Raw genomic sequence first — 22,397 nt, 5'->3', positions numbered from 1 at the left:
CCACAATATCAATTTCTTTTCCAATCGACCTCTCATATCTCTATCTTACTTTCACTTCGACTAATCAAAAATCATCCCATTTCACGTTTATCCACCAATCACAATCGACCTCTCATCTATTGAATATCTTACTTTCACTTCATCAAACAACCCATCTTCTCACATATTTTTTAATATATAACCCGACATTCTTATCCTCACTTTGACTAACCATACATTTCATTCAACATTTATCTACCCCAATCGACCTCTCATCTCGTTAACTTAACTTTCACTTTGACTAATTAATCATCTCGTTCCACATTTGTCCACCAATTCATAATCCGACCTCTCATCTCGAGACCTTATTTTCACTTCGTCGAAGAACAATCTTCTAAAATATTTTTTACAATATACAACTCGACATTCCTTATCCTAAATTTCAGTTAAGCATCCATCTCATTCCACATTTATCACCACAATAATCGACCTCTCATATGTGACCTTACGCTTTCACTTCGGTCAAATCAACCATCTCCAAGATTACCGATCATTTTTACAATGTACAACAATGACTTTTTTATCCTCACTTCGGCTAACTAACCATCGCATTACATGTTTTATCCACACCCTAATCAACCTCTCATACTATGACCTTACGCACTTTCATTTTGGTCAAACCAACCATTTCCAACATTACCAAATCTCTTTTACTCTCCATCAATCCCCAATGGACCTCTCATTGCAAGACCTTACTTACTTTGATTAACCAACCATCTCACTCCACATTCTTATCTACCAATCTCAATCGACTTCTCCTCGTAAGACCTTACTTACATCGATTAACCAACCATATTATGATTTGTTGAAAAAATATTTGAATTTCAAGAAAGAAAGAAAGAAAGAAAGATAGATAGATGCCTGAAGTTGATCATATTATGATTTGTCAAAATTAATAGATAGCAGCAGCAGCAGCATAACATGCGATGAGAACCCTTCTTTATTTAGCAGCTAAGAGCATCGATGTGATATCATCATCATCATCATCGACTAATATTATTTCTAAATGAGTTAATACGAAAAACAGAAATCCAGCAGCAGCAGAGTAGTATAGAGTATTATGTTCTTACAAGAAGAAGAAGAAGAGAAACAAAAGAAAAGAAAAGAAAACACAAAAATTACTGTTCATTCAAGATTTCTTTCGATCTACTTACCTAAGACTTCCTCCGTCCTCTCATGGTCACCACCGTCCTTATCATCAATATTTAGAAAAAATCCTTTCTCGGACGTGCTCTTCTCCTCCTCCTTCTTCTTACTCTTCTTCTTCTTCTTCTTCTTCCTCTTCCTCTTCCTAGTCTTAGAGACAACAAAACAGAACCTGGGAATCTTCTTCTTCATCATCATCATCTTCTTCTTCTTCTTGTTCTTCTTTCTCTTCTTCTTCATCTTCTTCTTCTTCTTCATCTTAAGATACTTCAGTTCTTGAAGTTTTATTATCCATTTGGCCATTTTTATTCTTCTCAACAACACCCATTTCTCGAACCTCTTCATATCTTTGTAAACAATGAGAGGAGGAGAAGAATTATGGCAATGACAAGGGCAAAGTCGACAAAGAGGAGAAGCAATACAAACGCAAACAGAAAAAGAAGGAGAAAGAGGAACCTTTCCCTTCTTCTTTTTCTTCTTGAAATCTCTACTTACGCTCCCATATCGGCGCAGGCGCTCTCGCTGCTCTCTTTCACGCTTTCTCTTCTTTCGCCTACAACAAGATGATGATGAAGCCATTTGCTATTACAAAATCTAATTATACTCCCAATACATTTAATATATATACACACACTCTGTTATGCTCTTCTTTTCTTTTCTTTTCTTTTCTTTTCTTTTCCTAATTATTTTGATATTCTTTTTTAAGTTTAGTTTTTTTTTATTATCATATTTTCCGTTTAAGAGAAATGCTTATAATTCATATATATAGAGAGAGAGGTGTATTTTTTTTTTTTTTGACTAAAGGTAATGAATAACTTATTAAGATTATTAATGATCTAACAAGACATGGCCAATTTATTTTTGTAATATTCTTTCAATTCGCTTATCAAATAGAAATACGAATAAAAGATTATATTATCTCAAATTAAATGCCATATCTAATTAAGTTTAGTCTTTTCTTTTTTGTTTTGTTTCATTAAATACTCTAAAAGGAAAAGAAGAAAAAAACAAAAATTGAGTTTATTTGTATCGATCTAGACAAACCTTAGATTTTATACTTTAGAAAGTAAATGAATCATCCAAAAAAAGCACACATGACTAAACAAAATTAAAAACACAAATTTTAAACGACTAAAACGCCTTATACAAATTCAATTTTGTGACTCTCTCGAACTTAATTAATACCCCATTCGCGACAATAGCATCCAATTATCCGACGGCATGGGTATACGCCTCCGTGTGCGGATTAGAGAATGGTTGTCCATAGCGATATCATTCCAAACTTGCTACTCGTCTCGCCAAACTCTAGAAAATACCCCCCCGCATTCCTTTCGGTGGTGGTCGTCCATACGTACGTACATACAGTCAGTCGAACCAAATCCACACTTAAATACATTTAGTAGAAAACCCGGTTACCTCTTGTGTTTTAATGATAACTTCCTCCTTAATTCTTGACTAATTAAGTTTAGTCATTATATATCGTACATTAAATTATTTAATGACACAATTCTTTGGGGGTGTTGATATACAGAGGATCCTCTATAACCGAAATTGATGTAGACTAGAAAAACAAAGGTTAAGGAGAACATTAGAAATTTGTAATCAACATACATGAGAAAGAGATGTAAAATCACCGTATTCAATTGAAGAGAAAAGAAAATTTCCATAATGGTTTTGATTAAATTATAATTGTTTCTTGGGCATGAATATCTTAAGAATAGATATGTCATGTCTTCCCAAATTGTGATTTTTTTCTTGTCTTGTCTTGTTTGAAATAATATATATATACCCATGTCTTCCATTATATATTTTACTAATAATATTTTTTTTAATTAATTTTCATTAAAATTATAATAAATAAAGTACGATTTTTTATATCTGGTGGTGGAGATTACTAGCTTACAATATTTTACTACATTTAATAAACCATATCAGTTTAAAAAATAAAATACAATTAAACCCCCTTCTGGGAGATTTGTAATAACTTAAATGTTTTTCTTCATATATCTATCATATACATGTTCTTAAGTTTGTCAAATTTTATTGATTGCTATTTAATTGTTTTCATTCTGTTTATATATTTTTTTTTATAAATTAATTTTCTATATATCTTTTTATTTGAACTAATACAATCAATTAAGTTTTGGAATGTTGCAATCAGGGTGACTTCAATGGTTTTGAAGCATGTGATGAATGAGCTCACAATTGGTATGAACCAATTTAAAGTTCTCTAATTGATAGATAACCCAACTCTCTCTGCAACACATTAAATTGTCTAGTGTTAAAAATAAATAAATATAACAGTTAGAACATATATCTTGGATCGGATCGAGAATTAAGTTTTCTCATTGTGTTAGTACACATGAATGAAATCTCCAATTATTCAACAAAAAGTGGTGGGATTCTTCCGGTTGTCAATTTGAGAGCGATAGATATACTAGTAAGTCCTCTTTATTAGTGTCGACTCGATCCAGGGTAAAACCGACGTTAATATACTCTTTTTTTTCTCGAAAAACACTCATAATTTGACCGAAACTCACACATGTTAATAATATTCCTCTTTTTTTTAGATTGAGATTTGTGAAATATTGAAAAATTTGTTACCTCACCGTCCTCAATTATTTGTTGAACTGTAGATATTTCAAAATTAAAATAAAAGAGTTTTGTTGAATAGTATATAGATACTTCATATTAAAAATAAAAGAGTTTTGTTGAATATTTGAAGATCAAATGTTACTAGTACACCTCTCAATCCTCAATTATTTGTTTTTGGAATCAGAATTAAACACTTGATGAACGACTTGAATAGACAATAGATAATCAGGCTCATCTGAGATATCTTCATCTTCAATTTCTTTTAAACAACCGAAGATGGAGATATCTCAGATGAGATTGATGATCATTGAAAAATTCAACCAATGTGTTTCTAACCAATAGACAATCGAGTTCTTTTGATTAGAAATCTTCATTTTTAATTTTTTTTTTAACCAATTGAAAATGGAGATATCTCATTATATGAGATTGAGAAGAGCCCGATTAGTTATTGTTGTGTTATTTGATTGGGCTCCCAACTACGAAATAAAAGAAAATAATTGAACTTGTCTTATTACATTAGGTTTACCACTTAATTGTACCATCCATATAAAAAAATATAAGTTTGAGAACTTTTTAATATGTGTTTATTTTATTTATGACCTAATTAAGATTAAAATCGTAATTACTAGCTACGAAAACTTTCAATATAGATGTATGCATGTTAGCTCTTCTATTTGTTTCAAACAAATTATAGTTATTCTAATAACCATGGCATCAATAACTAATAACAATTTAACATTATTCTAAGCCAAAACGAGTTACTAATAAAATAAACTTGTTTAGAAAAAAAAATCGTAGTTAACTCGCGATTTAACATTATAAAATCGACAAATGCGATAAAATAGAAATCATAGCCATTTTTACCTTATATGATTGAACAATCTTTTTCAATTGAAACTGTGAGGGAGTCTTGAGAGGAAGAATCCCATTTCATAAAAGGAAATAATATCGTGTCCTTACACTTTTTTTCGGTCAAATCAACAAACTCCAAACCATCTCATTCCGTATGATTGTCAATTACCCAACCACTAATTTCATCGCATATTTTAACAATGCATCACAATTGACCTCTAATCTCGTGAATGTCATTTACTGACCCACCAATTTCATCGCATATTTTAACCATCAATATCATTTTACATCCAACAATCTCCTCATTTTGATACCCAACCACTAATTTGTGCCTAACATGATGTATGTTATGTACCACTAACACTTCAATCACTAGACCATTTAAAATTATTGATTTATATTTATAAATTTTGTGAATTTATATATGATTAACAATTAAATAATACTTTTATTTATATATATATATATTTATAATTTTAAAATATTTAAAAAATATCTATTATTTTAATATATTTAAATTAAATTTTTGTTTTTAAAATTTATTATTTTTTCATTAAAGTTTATTATATATATATATATATATGAATGAATTATTAATTTTATTTATTATGTATATTATAAATAAAGAGATGACAATTAATAATATGTTTTATTTAAATAGGTGGTTATATATATAATATATAATTATATATATTATAAAATAATTGATACAAATAGAATTATATATATATATATATATAAATAAAGGTGACAAATAATAATAATAATTTTATTTAAATAGGTTGTTATATATATTATATAATTATATATTATAAAATAAATATAGTTAAAAAGATAAATGAATTTTTATATACTAATAATTAATTATGTATTCATTAATTTTTAATATATAATTTTCTTTACTATTAAATATATAAAAAAAATTTGGTATTACTTATATCCATACTATTAATAAAAATTCAACTAAGTATTAGTTTGTCTCACATAAATATTCAAATTAACGACGTGTTAATCGAAGACTTAAAAATTTAATCATTATATAAGTATTTATTTACTCTCATATATATTTAAATTAATCACAAACAATCCGACACTTTTAAAATTAAACATCATATTTTATATATATATATATATATATATTTCAAAGTATGAATTAATCACAAACAATCCGACACTTTTAAAATTAAACATCATATTTTATATATATATATATATATATATATATATATATATATATATATATATATATATATATATATATATATATATATATATATATATATATATATATATATATATATATTTCAAAGTATGTATAATGTCAACCGACTCTTCATCCTTACCATATATATACCTTAATTTAAATCTTTAAACTAAATAACTCAACTTATCTTAATAAATTTCAATATTATTTAAACAAATTTATTTAACTCAAATCCCTACCAAACTTACATACCATCAAAACCTCAATGGTGCTTCAAAATTACTCTTAAAATATTAAATGATTATTTACTTATTAAAGGTAATTTTTTTTATCTATTATATTCGTTGAGTTATTTTTGATTAAGTTCGATTGTCGACGAAATAGATTTCTCGACAACTCACTCCAATTCAAAAAAAATTAAATCTATGGCTAGTAGAAGTAGATTTTGCATTGGTTGAAAGTTAAGCTTATTCTAAGTTATTAATGAATCGATTTCTTTACACTTTATTATAATTCGATGTGCCTCCTAGTTGAGTTTCTCTTAGTCCAATCTATTTTAAAATATTTAGATTGGTTGATTTCTAGATATTATAGAATGTTTATTTTTATTGTTCTGCCTTCTAATAAATGTTCAACTTTATCTTTATTATCGATTCGCAAATATTTTATAAGTTTATTTATATATATCAATTTTAAAGGTCCAAAACAGTTTTAATATCTCAATGTTAATTATATATGAGTAATAAAAGTTACATGAATCTTTTTAAAAAATATATATGATAAATAAATAAATGAATAATAAAAGATAATATATATTTATATAACGAAGAAAATATAATATATATATATATATAATTATATTCTTGCTTCATAGCTTGAGGTAGTGATCGATAAAAACTTCATTCGGATTTTCTCTTCTCTGAGATTTTGTCCGCCGCCGGTAGGGTTCTTTCTCAATCTTGCCTCCCCCAACTCCGCCGCCGGTAGCTTTATCGGCCGTCGTATAGGTATGTCTTCTCATACTCTCTCTCTCTCTCTCTCTCTCCTTATGTGCTTGATTCGTTCGTTAGGGTTTGTACAAGGTGCGCGACGATCTTCTCCTTCTCTTTGCTACCTAGCTATTATCCTTGAATATTGCATCTTTTTTTTGGATTTTTTTTAAATATACCTTAGATTTGTGTTATCATGCTTTCAATCTGGATCTGGATCTGAATCTGAGAATCTGTCTTTGGCTAATTATCGATTACGTTTGTTTTTGTATTCGCCATATTTATGCTTTCTTAGCAAGATTACTAATTTCCGATTGCTAGTGAGTCTCACTCATTAGGTTTTACCATTTGGTTGGAATTTTTGTGATTATAGGTTTCAAGACTATAGGTAACGCATATATACGGTCGTTAATTTTGGTCGCCCATTCAATCCTAGTGTACTATCTGTTAGAAAGTGCATGATTTCACATGTTAATAATGAATATCATAGGGTTTCATCTTAACTATCTTTTTTACTGGGAGAGGATATGCTGTTTCATAGTATGCTCTCTCATGTGGAAAACAATTAGGAGCACAATTGTAAATCAGGAAACAAATAATAAAATTACATAAAACATTAATAAATGACATATACATATTGCAGATTTTAAGAAATCAAAAAGCAAATGAGTTGTTAGAACAAGAGGAGAGGACTAATGCGAAGAGTTATAAATTTTGAGAATTCGTCAAGTAAACTATCGATATTGGGGATAATTACACAATCTATCAAATTTACTTGAAGTGAAGATGAGGCATTCTAACACCACATTAGAGAGCTTCTACCCTGTTTTGATTTGTCTATGTCATCTTCTTTTAACACATGTAGTAGTTGAAGGAACAAAGAAAAATACTTCACCTCACTCATATTGTACCAACATCTTCTATGAATTCTAGACATAAAATTTAGTTGAAGATATGTAAGAGATTGTTGAGTTGAAGATTACCAAAAAGAATTCAACAAAAGGAATAGAGAATTGATGATAAGCTCTGACATAGATTTATTTGCCCGACCGGTCATTTATTGTATTTCAGCTCTTCTGAGATGTCCATAGTTTGTTCGTTGGAAGATTACTAATTTCCGATTGCTTTGCTCTTTATCTAGGGTTTGAGATGGCGGCTTTAAATGAACTGCTCCCAGCTGTAAAATCAACTGGAAAGACATATTATGATCATTCAAGTGATCCATGGTTCAAACAGAGGTACAATGATGCCGAGGCAGAGCAAGCCACAATTGTGAAGACCAATCCAGTTCCTCTCTATGGTAAGAGGGATGGATTTAGGCCTAAAAAGCCTGAGGATTTTGGAGATGGCGGTGCTTTTCCTGAGATCCATTATGCTCAGTATCCACTAGGTATGGGTAAAAAAGGTGAAGCTAGACCCGGCCAGAAGACACTACCAGTAACTGTAGATGAACATGGCAATATAAGATTTGATGCCATTGTTAAGCTGAATGAAAACGCATCCAAGACAGTCTATTCTCAACACAGGGACCTCGTGCCCAAGATTTTAAGAGACGACGAAGGAGAAGAACAAGAAGACGATATAGACATGGACGACGCAGAGAAACAGAAAGAAATTGACGAAATAACAATGGAAACTAAAGAACGACTCGAAAAGATTGTGAACACGAGATTAAGCGCAGCCCAACCAAAAAACGTGCCCTCGCAGTCATCCGATTCAAAATTCATCAAATACAAACCGTCCCAACAGAGCGCAGCTTTTAACTCTGGCGCGAAAGAGAGAATCATTAGAATGGTTGAGATGCCTGTTGACCCACTTGAACCCCCCAAATTCAAACACAAGAGAGTTCCTAAAGCCTCCGGTTCCCCACCAGTTCCTGTCATGCATTCTCCTCCCCGACCTGTCACTGTAAAAGACCAACAAGATTGGAAAATCCCTCCTTGTATATCAAACTGGAAGAACCCTAAAGGATACACAATCCCACTCGATAAACGTCTAGCAGCAGACGGCCGTGGGCTTCAAGACGTTCAAATTAACGATAACTTTGCTAAGCTATCAGAAGCTTTATACGTTGCTGAACAAAAAGCTAGGGAAGCTGTCGCAATGAGATCGAAGGTTCAGAAGGAGATGCTGATGAAGGAAAAAGAAAGAAAGGAAGGCGAGCTTCGCGCACTAGCTCAAAAGGCTCGTTCAGAGAGGACCGGTGCAGGTGGTGGTGCCGCCCCTCCACCTCCTCCATCGTCAATTCACATTCCGTTAGACGATGACAGAATTTACGAAAAAGACCTCCCCAGGGAATCAAGGGAGGTGAAGGAGGAGAGGGTTAATCGAGAGAAGATTCGAGACGAACGTAAACGGGAGAGGGAACGAGAAAGAAGGTTGGAGGCGAAGGATGCTGCCATGGGGAAGAAGAGTAAGATAACTCGCGATCGTGACCGTGACATCAGCGAGAAAGTGGCGCTCGGAATGGCTTCAACCGGAGGTGGAAAGGGCGGTGAGGTTATGTACGATCAGAGATTGTTTAATCAAGAGAAAGGGATGGATTCTGGATTTGGGCCCGACGATCAGTATAAGATATACGATAAAGGGTTGTTTACTGCTCAGGCTACTATGTCGACTCTTTACAGGCCTAAGAAGGATGTTGATAATGAAACCTATGGAGGTTCGGATGAACAATTGGATAAGATAATGAAGACTGAGAGGTTTAAACCGGACAAGGCGTTTGTGGGTACTTCCGATAAGAATGGACCGAGAGATAGGCCAGTCGAGTTCGAGAAGGAAGCAGTGGAGGAGGAGGATCCGTTTGGTTTGGATCAGTTTTTGACTGAGGTGAAGAAGGGAAAGAAGGCTATTGATAAGATTGGGAGTGGAGGAACAATGAGAGCCAGCGGAGGTGGTGGTGGTCGTGATTATGAAGGGTCTAGTCGGACTCGGATTGCTTTCGATAAATCGCGCTAATTTGCAGGTTTGATTCTATTATTTTAAATTTCGAACAAACTTTTCTTATGTTACGGTTGTACTGTAATATGTTTGGAGGTTGTTGTTCCTATTCCTGATGTTCTGTCAATTATGGGTAAAATCAGACTTTATATGATATATGTTTTGGTTAATATAAATATAGACTATGTTGTGTCTCCTTAAGGTTTTATTTTAGATAGTAACTTTGGAAGCAGTTTCTTAATGTGGTCTTTCTAGGTCAATTTTGGCTATGAAAAAACTTTCATTTAAATGAAGTAACAAAAATGTTCCCATTAGATTTGACGATATCTCTACTACCATTATAATTCAACACCCTTTGGTAAATTTATTCGAGTTTGACTTATAGCGTTATAGGTAGGAATTAAGTTGATGTTTATATATTGGTTTCTTTGCGAAAAGGGTAGTATATCAATCTTTTTATGTCTAATTTATGTATATATGGTTGTTGAATGATTCTTTAAGTTGTGTCAAAAAAATATTGTTTATGTTCACTATTTTTTGTGGCTATTCCACCAAGGTGTATTTTAATGTATTATTGGGATTATTTTAAAACAATGAACATATTATCAATATTTTATTTTGATATAAATATAATACAATATGAAATAATTACATATCGATGAAAATCCTAATAAATCATGGTCACTTTGCATATATTGCTCAAAAGTCAAAACACATGAGATTTACTTTCTTTTATTGTATGGATGACTGTTTATCATTAAATTAAGAATAATAATTTAAACATCATTGATCATGCAATTAAAAAAATGATGCATTTGATTATGACATGTTATCATTTTTTCAAATAAATAAAATAATAATTTGACTGAAAAAAAAAAGTCTATTTAGATGTGCAATAATATTTCTTAAAACACTAGAAGTCATGGTAAATTAAGATGGATCATAATCATACTATCCTCTTATTATAATAATAATAAATAAATAATTAACTAAGGATCTATAAAGTCTTGTGACTTGTTTAGGGTTCATATGGGTTATTATGTGATTTAATCCAAAAATTCAATCATCAATTTTTTTAAATTTTTTTATTAGTTAAATCATGTCATTCATTAAATAAAATATCAAATTACTCGTTATTTAAATGTTTTATAATTTTATTATTTATTAAAGATAAAAGTATTTACATTATATAAAATAAAAATAAAAAATCAGTTTTTTCCAAATTATATCTTTCTGATTTTTAATTTTTTAAAACCCAATTTTTATCTTCAAATAAACCAGATCAAACAAGCTCTTAGAATCAGGGACCAGAGTCCGAATTCAATATTGTTTAAAAAATGTGTTTTTCCTTTCTGAATTGACTAGTCAATTAATTGATCAACACATGGCCCATAATTATTTGCTACCCTAAAATATTAATTTATCTCCAAATATATGTATATATAATGACATCAAGTGGCATATAATTAATTAAAAATATCTCTAACAAATTTCAAATTTCAAATTTCTTTCATTCCCATTTATAGTCCATCCACTATCTTATATAAATAAGGTATGTCTTTTGGAAGGCATCTTTCGTCTTTATTTTTTTTACTTTTATTGACTTTATTAGAAACCATAAATTATAAAATATACCTCATTAAAAATATTTGTCTAATATTTGTTTTTGATTGTTGCTTACTGTTTTTATGATAGTTTTGTGTTGTAATTTGTTTGTTGTTTTATCTTTGTAACTTAAAATTTATTTGATATATGTTTTTATGGTCTGAAAAGGATTTATTGATTAATTGAGATTAATGGGTTAAGTTATAAGTAGGTCTCTTGTTCTATTTTATAATTTTATTATTTTATTCAAAATTCAAGATTAGGTGAAAATACTATATATATAAGAATTGATTGCAATAATTTTAAGAACTTATCAATTCAATGTATCTTTGAGTTATCCATTTAACTTAATGATGTAACATGTTTGATATTTGTATTATTAAAATTGATGTTTAACACAATTTTACAAATAATATATTTTGATGTATGCAAGTTACTTCATTACCATAACACAATAAGAATGTTAAGATGGGATCCAAACAAAAGGCAACCCTTAAAGTAATACCATTTTTTTTTACAATTATGAATATAGTTTGTTTTGAATTTTAATTATAAAGAGTGATTAAATACAAAATTTATTACTCCTTCTATCTTTTTTTTCTATCTAAGAAATTGAATAGACATTCTTTCTTGGCCTTCAGATATTAGAAATAACATTGGAGGGTAACATATTTCCCACCACTACACATATTTGTATTGGTATTGTATTTTGTTCCATGCGGGATTTTGTTTAGCATAATTTATTTTTTATCTTGGATTTTTGTGATTCAAACAATTCTCATAATCTTCGGTAGATCTTTTGTTGTTCATATCCTCCGATTGTGTTGGTGATATTTTTTTTCGAATTTGTGTCCGTCCTCTTTTTAGAAGCAGAGGAGATGAAGTTACCAGCTTTTGAGTTGTTTTTTTATTTCTCCAATAAAGAGTCATTGAATAAGATCTTTCAATCAGAAACCATATTACAGAATATCTTCTTGTTATTTATACAGGGTTCTCACTTTTTTGACCAGGCATAACCTTTTTCGGTATTGCTAACCAATCATCGATTAAGGACAAAATTCAATGTCGCTTATAATATTTTTTTAGAGATTCTTCCGACACCGTTTGATTGTTTGTCGAGTTTACTCTACTTCATCACTTATCATTACAGATATTTGGAGTTCATCCTTAATAAATTATAAGATTATTCAATCTTTATCATTATGATCTTAATTATTATAAATATGTTATATTATTTAACACTTAAATTTTTTTATTTAATTACTTTTAATAACAAAATATTTATTAAAAAAATTATACAAACTTTAAATTTGCACATTATATTCAAAATTATTTTGACTTAATGAGATGGTGACATTAATAATTAATATTTTAGATTACATTGTAATATATATTTATTATGACCAAGTGTCACTTCAAGTGGTAATACCTTCTTCAAAAATGGTTTTGATTTTGATAATATTTTAGAATTTTATTCAAAATTTAATTATTATATTATATTATTTTTAATTATTAAATTTATCAATTAAATAAATAAGAAGCATTATAATAATTTAATTTTTTAACTTTTTTCATCATGATATATATATATATATATATATATATATATATATATATATATATATATTTTTTCTTTTTTTAATATTGTATAAACCTCACATAACCAACATTAAACCACCCATAAATGTAAATTTGTATTGTTTTTGAGTAAAATTTTATCCTAATTTGTGCTTAGTTGGAATTTTTTAAAATAATTTTAATTTAATTTTATATTTTTTTATATATTTTTATCAATGGCATTACTTAATTTATTAATCAAAATATATTATAATTTTTCTAAATATTTTTATTATTATATATTAATATTTTACCTATAAGAAATTCAACTTCAAAATCACTTCTCATCATTTTGTTTAAATAATATAATGTTAAGGTACTTATAAAGTGTGACAGGTAAGTTATTCAAACTTTTTTTTGTCAGAAAAAAAAAATTTAAAATAATTTCAATGGCTAGTAGTGCTTACGTCATGCTCGTGCTAAAATTAATATAGCCTAACAAAAACAAATAAATATTTATTATTAAAGCATAAACAAAAATAAATAATTTATTATGAATGATTTGAGTGCAGAGGATAGGATAGGACAATAATATATTAATATATGCGCCACTTGCAGGCTCCACCCTACCCATAACATTATTTATTTTTTGTCTGCTTTATCATAATGCATCAAGATATTAATTTATTATTATATCGTTATAAGAACAACATTTATTTTTTTAAGACATTTGTACCTCTAACATTGCTTAGTTTAGGTGAAAAAAATGGTACCTTAAACCGATTTCACAAATTTTCCAAAATTAAAAATCAGAAAGTGTGTAGAACTATTTTTATGAATGATATCAGTGCTTAAAGTGTATTATAAAATGATTTTTTTTTTAAAAATTAATATGAATAATACATTATTTGAAGTGTGAAGTGTATAGTACAAATTTCAGATAACTAAACTCTTGTAATGATTCAACTTTTATTTAAATAATATTATTTAGTTAAAATTATTAAAAATTAATATTTCTGGAATAAAATAATTTAAAAAAATATTAATTTATAATATAATAAAAAACGCTTTAGTTAGATTTAACCGAACTTTAAATACCATAAGAACACAGTGATAATTTCACTTAGGCCTTGTTCGATTTTGGATTATTCTAATAACCCAAAAAAATCAAACATCGCTATACTCTCCATCTTATCCTTTAAATCAATTGACTTATTAATTAAAATACTAAAATAACCTATATTTTAAATTATCATTTTTTATTTTATTTATATATATCAAATATCAATACCATTTAAGTTTCTTTTAGAAAAAAAAAATCTCACATTATTCAAAATAATCATCGTTTTTTCACTCCCTAAATTATTTCAATAACTCCAACCAAATAATGTCTTTAAATAGATAACTTATCATGGTTAAAAAGATTGAGAACATGTTTAAAAATAAAAATAATATTTTATTGTTTTAAATTATAAATGTAGTAATTTGATTATGAGAATATATATTATTAAATATTTATAATGATTTTTTTAAAATGAAAGTTTTAGTTTATTAGAATTATTTATGTGACAATAGTTTTATATTAAATTGGAGTGAGAATCATATTTTTTAAAATAAAAAATTAATTAATTATAAAAAAACTTATTAAATTAATCTAAATCTTTATAAGATGCCTCTGTATTATTAACATGATCTTTCTTATTATTTTAATCAAAAGGAGTGTATCATTGTGGTCATTCATGTACATAATAATATTCATGCACTAAAAAAAGGGAAATAATATAAATTAAAGAACAACATCAAAATGAGTATATATTATTGCACGTTTTTTAGACACTTTCTATCTACCGACACTTTTTTTTTTAATAAATTATTTCATCATAATTAAACATTATTTTACTTTATTTTATATATAAAATTACTAAATTTATTAATCAAAACATTAAAATATTTCTTATTTTAAATTATTATTTTTTATTAAAAAAAATCAATTCCTCCCAATCACTCCAATCATAATATTTTAAATAACTTAAGTTATTTAAATAACTCACCACCAAACAATCTTTATTTTGATATTGTTAGTATTTTTTATTGTGATTTTCTCTTTCAATATTTATTAAATTGTAGTCAATATAATTATATGAATTGGTTATTTACTCGAAAAAATAAAAAGAAATATATATTAAATTTTAAATAATTGAACATTATGACATTAATACTTTTTATTTAAATTTTAGATATTTTAACATTTGATCAAGAATATTCAAAATTTCTACCCCTTAATATATTTTAAAATAATTAAATTTAATCTCAATAACCCTACATCAATTAAGTCCCCCAACTTATTAATTAAATCATTAAATTTAGTTAAGTAACTAAAACTAGGACCATTGAAAATACTCATTATAGAGGCACGAGAAGACATACATTGAAATTTCTAGAAAAAAATACAAACATTGAAAAGTCATCATGTCTATTTGAAATAAAAATAAAAAAACTAGTATTTTAATATTATATATTTTTTTATAAAATAATTATTTTATTGAAAACTCAACAAAACTAAAATTAAAAGTGCTTTTTAAAATATAAGATTATTTTATAAATTATGAAGTATATTGTAATTTTTTGCATGATTTAATATAAATTATAGTCTAGAATATTTGTAATCATTATAAAGATATTTTGAATTATTCTGATTTATGAATATTGTATAATTGAATTCCAACCGTCCCCTCTTTGTTTGCCACGGTGGACACGTGTAACAAACATTAAATTCCATTTTGTCAAGCTTTAGTGGCCCTCATGGAGTTTCATTTAGCACCCAAAATTAGACCATATATATATATATATATATATTTTTTTTTTTTACAAATTCAAATAAAAATTACATATAAAAAGAATTAGTTATACATTATACATTCAATTTCATCTTTTTAACATTCATTCCTTTCATACATATATTTAGACATCAAGATTATGAATAAATTAAGTAAATTTTGGTTTAACAACTAAATAATTACATATAAATTTAATCAAACTAGGATACACGATTTTAATGAATAAATTTAAAAAACTAAAATGATTAAGAATATATTAAACATAAATAAGAAATGCAAATAACTTTTTTCAAAACTATTAACAAATATTTCTCCTTAAATACAAATAAGTTATAGGGTATTAAATTTATCAAAAAAAAGTTTGCGTTTCCACTTTCAAATGAAATCAAACTCGTGATACGTTGATCTCTTAAGTCAACTTTTACCGCTGAGATACTTTGGTGTTGGAGAAATTTGACGAAATGACCCTAAAAAGCATTTTAAATGCGCTGGTGACCATTTCAAAATATTTTGACGAAATTATTCACATCGCGTAACGCGAATGTCAGGATCGTCTCGCAATGGAAAAATATGTGAAAAAGGAAAAGAAGACAAAACATTGAGGAGAGAGAGAAAATGGGGAAGAAGACAAAGTAGTGAGGAGAGAGACAGGATCGTAACGCCAAAGGCAAAATCGTAATGCGAAGGACAAAATCGTCTCGCGACGGCACCATTAAAGTAATGCAATTATAGACTGACCAGAATGTTTTTCCATCGTGAGACAATCTTGCCTTTCACGTTACGCTAAGGGTAATTTCGTCCGAATATTTTAAAGTGATCACTAGTGCAACAACAAGCACATTAGAACATTTTTAGGGATCATTTCATCAAATTTCTCAGTGGTGTCAAATAAATTCATGATTAATCTAGATTTTTTAAATTAATTTATCAACCAAATATCTTTCATTTTTTAAATAACCAAAATTCAATTGAATAAGAATTAAGGTATATGAGTATTAAAAATTACTTTTAAAATGTTAATTACTAATTATTTAATATACTAATAAACTAACATTTATGAAAAATAACATATTCAATATCCACAAGACTCCAAAGTTGAAATCTATTTTATCTTATTTTCTTCTTCTTCTCTTTATAGTTTCTACTGGTGCGGTAGTTATTGAATTTGACTATTGATATTATTCTAATGGATAATTTCCATGATTGTGATTTCTTTGACTTTTCTCATCTCTAAAGAAAATTCAAGAGAAGATACCATTTCAACAAATCAACACACTGTCTGGTATATGCTCTCTCTACTCTGCAGGAAGGATATATAGAGCAAGCTCAACGCCATTGTAGAGGAGGTGATACATTCAGTTATCGTTTCTCTTTCTTTCAACATACAGAAGTCAGATATAGAGAGAGAGAGAGATTTCTAGTTACAATGGAAAACACGTTGAAGGAACCAGTGCAAGACTTGGATTCATCAGCCACTGTAGGCGGAGGCGTTGAAGATGTCTATGGAGAAGATCGTGCTACTGAGGATCAGCTTGTCACTCCTTGGACTACCTCCGTTGCTAGGTTTTCTTCTTATCCAAATACTGCTTAATTTGATTTGAATTTGTTTAATCTCGCGTTACATGTATAGAAATCGGATCTAGTTCATAATTTAACCAGATCTGATCTGCATACGTAAGTCTTATGTTCCTTTTTGCTTGATAATAGTGGATATACATTGCTGAGGAATCCGTTTCATAATAAGGGACTTGCATTCACTGAGAAGGAAAGAGATGCTCATTACTTGCGTGGTCTTCTTCCTCCTGTTGTTATAACTCAAGAACTTCAGGTTAAAGGATTTAAACCAATTTATTTGACTTTTGATTCATTAATTTTATGATTCTTCTTCTAACATATTAATTTCTTCTTACTTATCAGGAGAAAAAACTGATGCATAATATTCGTCAATATCAAGTTCCTCTTCAGAAGTACATGGCTCTCACTGAACTTCAGGTGTGTTATTTCTTGGAAATATTCCCCTTCACAAAATTTAGGAAGTGAGGATTGATTGATTGAAGTTGTGTTTCAAAATATGATCTGATTTCATGTTACATGTATAGCTATAAAAATAGTGCATATATGTGTGCATTCATGGTAAAGATCACATATACTGATACCATGTGAAAATTTGAAGAAGAAGATAGAAAATGTTGGATTAATGAAATCGTTGCACCTTTTCAAAAAGGAAGATAGAAAGTGAAAACTTAGTGATCTGGATTCTTGTTGATTTACAGGAAAGGAATGAGAGGCTTTTTTACAAGCTTCTAATTGATAATGTTGAGGAACTTCTTCCAATTGTGTATACCCCAACTGTTGGTGAGGCATGCCAGAAATTCGGTTCAATCTTTAGGCGTCCACAGGGTGTTTATATCAGCTTAAAGGAAAAGTATGTCTCTATTCTTATATTCATGGACTTGTAAGTTGTAAACAAACATATTATTAATTTATTTTTAATATGTGTAGAGGTAAGATTCTTGAAGTCTTGAAGAATTGGCCTCAGAGAAGTATTCAAGTTATTGTGGTGACCGATGGAGAAAGAATTCTTGGACTTGGAGATCTCGGTGTGCAGGTTGATTAAAATTCAGTCTCTTTTCATTATTATTATTATTGAATTGTTGATTTACTAATGCATGCATACATTATTCTCAGGGCATGGGTATTCCTGTTGGAAAATTGGCTCTGTATACAGCACTTGGAGGAGTTAGGCCTTCAGAAGTAAGATTAATACATTTGATTTTGACTATATCGAGTTACTTTTGGTAAATAAAATTAATATTTTTAACTTTCTTTGTAGTGCTTGCCTATAACAATTGATGTTGGAACAAATAACGAGAAGTTGTTGAATGATGAGTTCTACATTGGACTTAAACAAAAGAGAGCAACTGGGGAGGTATGAAACTCAAGATTTTGTTTTATTTTTTGTGTGTGAAATGTTTATGGATGTGCATTGATTGATCAACACTTCATTACAGGAATATCATGAACTCCTTCAAGAGTTTATGACGGCTGTCAAACAGAACTATGGTGAAAAAGTACTCATTCAGGTCAGATACTAAAAAAAGTTGTTTTTTTTTTTGTTGTAAATGTAAACATGAATCTCTCTAATATAATTTCATATAATTACTTCTCAGTTTGAGGATTTCGCAAATCACAACGCTTTTGATCTTCTAGCGAAATATCGAACTACTCATCTTGTCTTCAATGACGATATTCAGGTACTTCCTTCAACAACTTATATATATATATATTGGCTTTACCATGACCTTTCCTTATCTAATAACATTTAGCTTCATCTACACAGGGAACAGCATCTGTGGTTCTTGCAGGACTCCTTGCATCACTGAAAGTATTCGGAGGAACATTGGCTGACCACACATTTTTGTTCCTCGGTGCTGGAGAAGTGAGAACCCGAATCTGTTTTACAATTATTCAGTAATGAAATAATTAAATGTATTTCAATCTATTTTTCACCCTGTTGTAGGCTGGGACAGGCATAGCAGAGCTTATAGCCCTGGAAATATCAAAGAAGGTATGAACATCAAATCGTATAAAATAAAAATAAAATAACCAGATACGCCAATCTCATCTTCTGCGTTGTGTTGGTATTTTAGACCAAAGCACCTATAGAAGAGTCCAGGAAAAAGATCTGGCTTGTGGATTCAAGGGTATGTATTTTGAAAATATTGATGATCTGTAGAGAGTTTAGAAATACTGATTTAAAAATTATTTTTTTTATTTTAATTATTTCTTCAGGGACTAATAGTTAGCTCGAGGAAGGAATCCCTTCAAGCGTTTAAGAAGCCATGGGCTCATGAACATGAGCCTGTTAAGGAACTTGTAGATGCTGTAAAGGTATGCTGAACAAATATGTCCTTTTTGTTTTGTTTTGTTTTGTTTTGTTTTGTTTTGTTTGTGTGTGCGTGTGATTATTACAAGAAGTTTCATAATCAGTTTTGTCTCTTGAACATTGCAGCTTATAAAGCCAACTGTTCTAATTGGAACATCTGGTGTTGGAAAGACGTTTAAACAAGAAGTGGTTGAAGCCATGGCTGCTATAAATGAGGTAAATTTGACAATTGGTTCTATCCATGTTCATTTCTAATACATTTTATACTTAATTATACATTAAACTTCTTTTCATTTACACTGATGAATTTAGAAACCTCTCATTCTGGCCCTCTCTAATCCAACCTCACAAGCTGAGTGTACCGCTGAAGAAGCCTATACATGGAGTGAGGTGATTCTTTTTTTAAAATTTTTTGATGAAAATTCTTTTTCATTTCAAACCACCATAATCTTAAGTTAACCATTCCTTGAAATCAGGGTCGTGCAATATATGCTAGCGGAAGCCCTTTTGATTCTGTTGAATACAACGGGAAAGTTTACTTCCCTGGACAGGTATATATAATAGCTACACATAACACACTTACTTTGATTGATTGATTTATTTTATTTGTTGGTGAAAATTGATATATTTTTGGTTGGTTCAGGCAAACAATGCCTACATCTTCCCTGGATTTGGTCTAGGTTTGGTGATCTCTGGGACGATTCGTGTGCATGATGATATGCTTTTGGCAGCTTGTAAGTGCATATAAGATTTAGATTATAGATTTTGACTGTTTGATGTTAAATGAGATACATAATATTATTATGCTAATTTGTTTTTTAATGTATTTTGTTTGAACAGCTGAAGCTTTGGCTGGGCAAGTAACTGAAGAGCACTACAGTAAGGGAATGATATACCCTCCATTCACTAATATCAGGAAGATATCTGCAAATATCGCAGCTAAAGTTGCTGAAAAGGCATATGAACTAGGTACCCACCCTTCCTTCCTTCTTTCATTATTTATGCTTTCCAAATAAGGATTGTTTTACATATGTAGCTGAGAAAACGACAAATTAAAAAGTTCATAAAAAAGTAAAATTAAAAAGGAGAAAAGGGAGCAACAACCCAATCACAGTCATTCCACCCAAAATCAACAGAAATGAAAAAAACACAAAACAACAAAAAATAACCAACAAAAGTACTTATTTTTTATTGGGCAATACCCTTGACAGCTAGTAATCATGTTGTAGGTTAATTTTTACAAAAAAATGGCCTAATGTTACCTATTTTGAAATTTTATTTTGTCATAATCTGTCACAATCACGATCCCATTTGAAAATTGATTTTTCGAAAAAGATAGACATTTGTTCATTAGTTCGAAACTGTACACGAATAAGGTTGAAGCCACAATCTAAATGATCAAGATTATTTTCTGTATCAAAATCCAAAATATAGTGTAATCTTTGGTTTCATGGTATAAAAACTATTTTCTAGATAATGAACCATATTCTAGTTACTTGCTTCATTTTATATATATATTTTTTAAATAATAATCGAGATGAAAAAGCTCATACCGAAACCGAAACAACCAGTAGTCTCAAATCTTTCAACGAGTCAATAACTGAATATCTTTCGATCTCTTTTGCGATCATATGAATATTTAATTTCTGCCAGTTTCCTAAACATGTCATTGTTTGGATCTCATTTTTAACAATGAAAGTAATATTTGTATTTCAGGTCTAGCAACCCGTCTGCCTCGGCCTCGAGATCTAGTGAAATATGCAGAAAGCTGCATGTACACTCCCATCTACCGAAGCTACCGTTAAGCCATTGATATCAAAAGAGGATGTTGGAATGCCTCTCTGTTATGAGTTCTTCTTTGTGTTATTTATGTAATAATGTTGTGTTTGTTTGTTTTAGAGTAAATCTTTGGGTCATTAGCTAATAATTATATGTAAAATATAAGCAAATGCCCAAAACCTCAACTCCCTTTTCTTGTTTCAAATTCCCCCCACGTGTTTCGTTTCATCGTGTTTGTAACTTATTTGAGAATCTTGATGATATAGAGAGGCAATATCGATGCTTATTTAAAATTCGACATTTTGATTCTCAAGAATGGCTCCTAGTAGATTGTTTGTTGTTTTCTTAACGTTTCTTAAATTTCTTATAAGCATTAATTATTTATAAAAAAAATGAAGAATATAGTGAAATAGTACTATATAGATCAAATTGTTGTTTTATGTTCTTATGCAATGTCAAATGTATTCATATATACAATGATTATGTACAACATATACATAATATTATTGGTAACCTTCAGATATAAATGAAGGGTAAATGACAATGGGGTCTGAAATATAAATCCAGGTAAAAAAATGTTCAATTTATTTTTATTTTCTGAATTTAGCATTTTAAAAACATGTTTTTTAAACTTAATCAAACTCATTTGATTCATTATTGATAAAAGTACATAACAAGAACTTATCTGATTTAATAATAAGAAATGACTAAGGACAGTACAAATTTAAGATAAAATTTCAAACTTTAAGAAATTATATGTTTTTTATTCTAGATGAAAACGAGTTTGACACAAAGGAAGTAAAATGAGTCAAAATAAGAAACTAAAACAACGCCTCATCAATGAACATCATGTGAACCTACGACCTTATCGCAATAGTTGGAGCACGTAGAACATAATACTAAACATAATTATAGAGATAATGACTGTAGATATATTGATTCTAATTGTCATCATTTGAAAAGTCAAA

The 22,397-nt window shown here is 29.0% G+C and overlaps 2 protein-coding genes across 2 annotated transcripts; both read left to right on the top strand.

Moving 5' to 3' along the window:
• Nucleotides 1-6,702: 6,702 nt before the first annotated feature.
• On the top strand, nt 6,703-9,961 carry LOC124933890 (SNW/SKI-interacting protein A). The gene is made up of 2 exons (XM_047474332.1): nt 6,703-6,843; nt 7,967-9,961. Exon 2 carries the CDS (start codon nt 7,975-7,977, stop codon nt 9,781-9,783), a length of 1,809 nt encoding a protein of 602 aa, XP_047330288.1. The 5' UTR covers nt 6,703-6,843; nt 7,967-7,974; the 3' UTR covers nt 9,784-9,961.
• Nucleotides 9,962-17,061: 7,100 nt separating this feature from the next.
• On the top strand, nt 17,062-21,781 carry LOC124933891 (NADP-dependent malic enzyme). The gene is made up of 19 exons (XM_047474333.1): nt 17,062-17,327; nt 17,472-17,592; nt 17,682-17,756; nt 18,038-18,189; nt 18,267-18,372; nt 18,453-18,518; nt 18,598-18,693; nt 18,776-18,847; nt 18,935-19,018; nt 19,105-19,203; nt 19,285-19,332; nt 19,415-19,468; nt 19,557-19,655; nt 19,777-19,866; nt 19,963-20,040; nt 20,127-20,201; nt 20,294-20,384; nt 20,491-20,619; nt 21,367-21,781. Exons 1-19 carry the CDS (start codon nt 17,191-17,193, stop codon nt 21,453-21,455), a joined length of 1,761 nt encoding a protein of 586 aa, XP_047330289.1. The 5' UTR covers nt 17,062-17,190; the 3' UTR covers nt 21,456-21,781.
• Nucleotides 21,782-22,397: the final 616 nt, after the last annotated feature.

This window comes from Impatiens glandulifera, chromosome 4 (assembly GCF_907164915.1).
Source record: "Impatiens glandulifera chromosome 4, dImpGla2.1, whole genome shotgun sequence".
Taxonomy (NCBI): Eukaryota; Viridiplantae; Streptophyta; class Magnoliopsida; order Ericales; family Balsaminaceae; genus Impatiens; species Impatiens glandulifera.
This window is presented reverse-complemented; position numbering and strand designations above follow the sequence as displayed.

Bases quoted from the DNA above. Each gene is read 5' to 3' on its own strand.
- LOC124933890 (XM_047474332.1), top strand. From the start codon at position 7,975: ATGGCGGCTTTAAATGAACTGCTCCCAGCTGTAAAATCAACTGGAAAG.
- LOC124933891 (XM_047474333.1), top strand. From the start codon at position 17,191: ATGGAAAACACGTTGAAGGAACCAGTGCAAGACTTGGATTCATCAGCC. The intron at 17,593-17,681 runs GTTAAAGGATTT...CTTACTTATCAG, and splicing joins TTATAACTCAAGAACTTCAG to GAGAAAAAACTGATGCATAA. The intron at 18,373-18,452 runs GTTGATTAAAAT...CATTATTCTCAG, and splicing joins TTGGAGATCTCGGTGTGCAG to GGCATGGGTATTCCTGTTGG.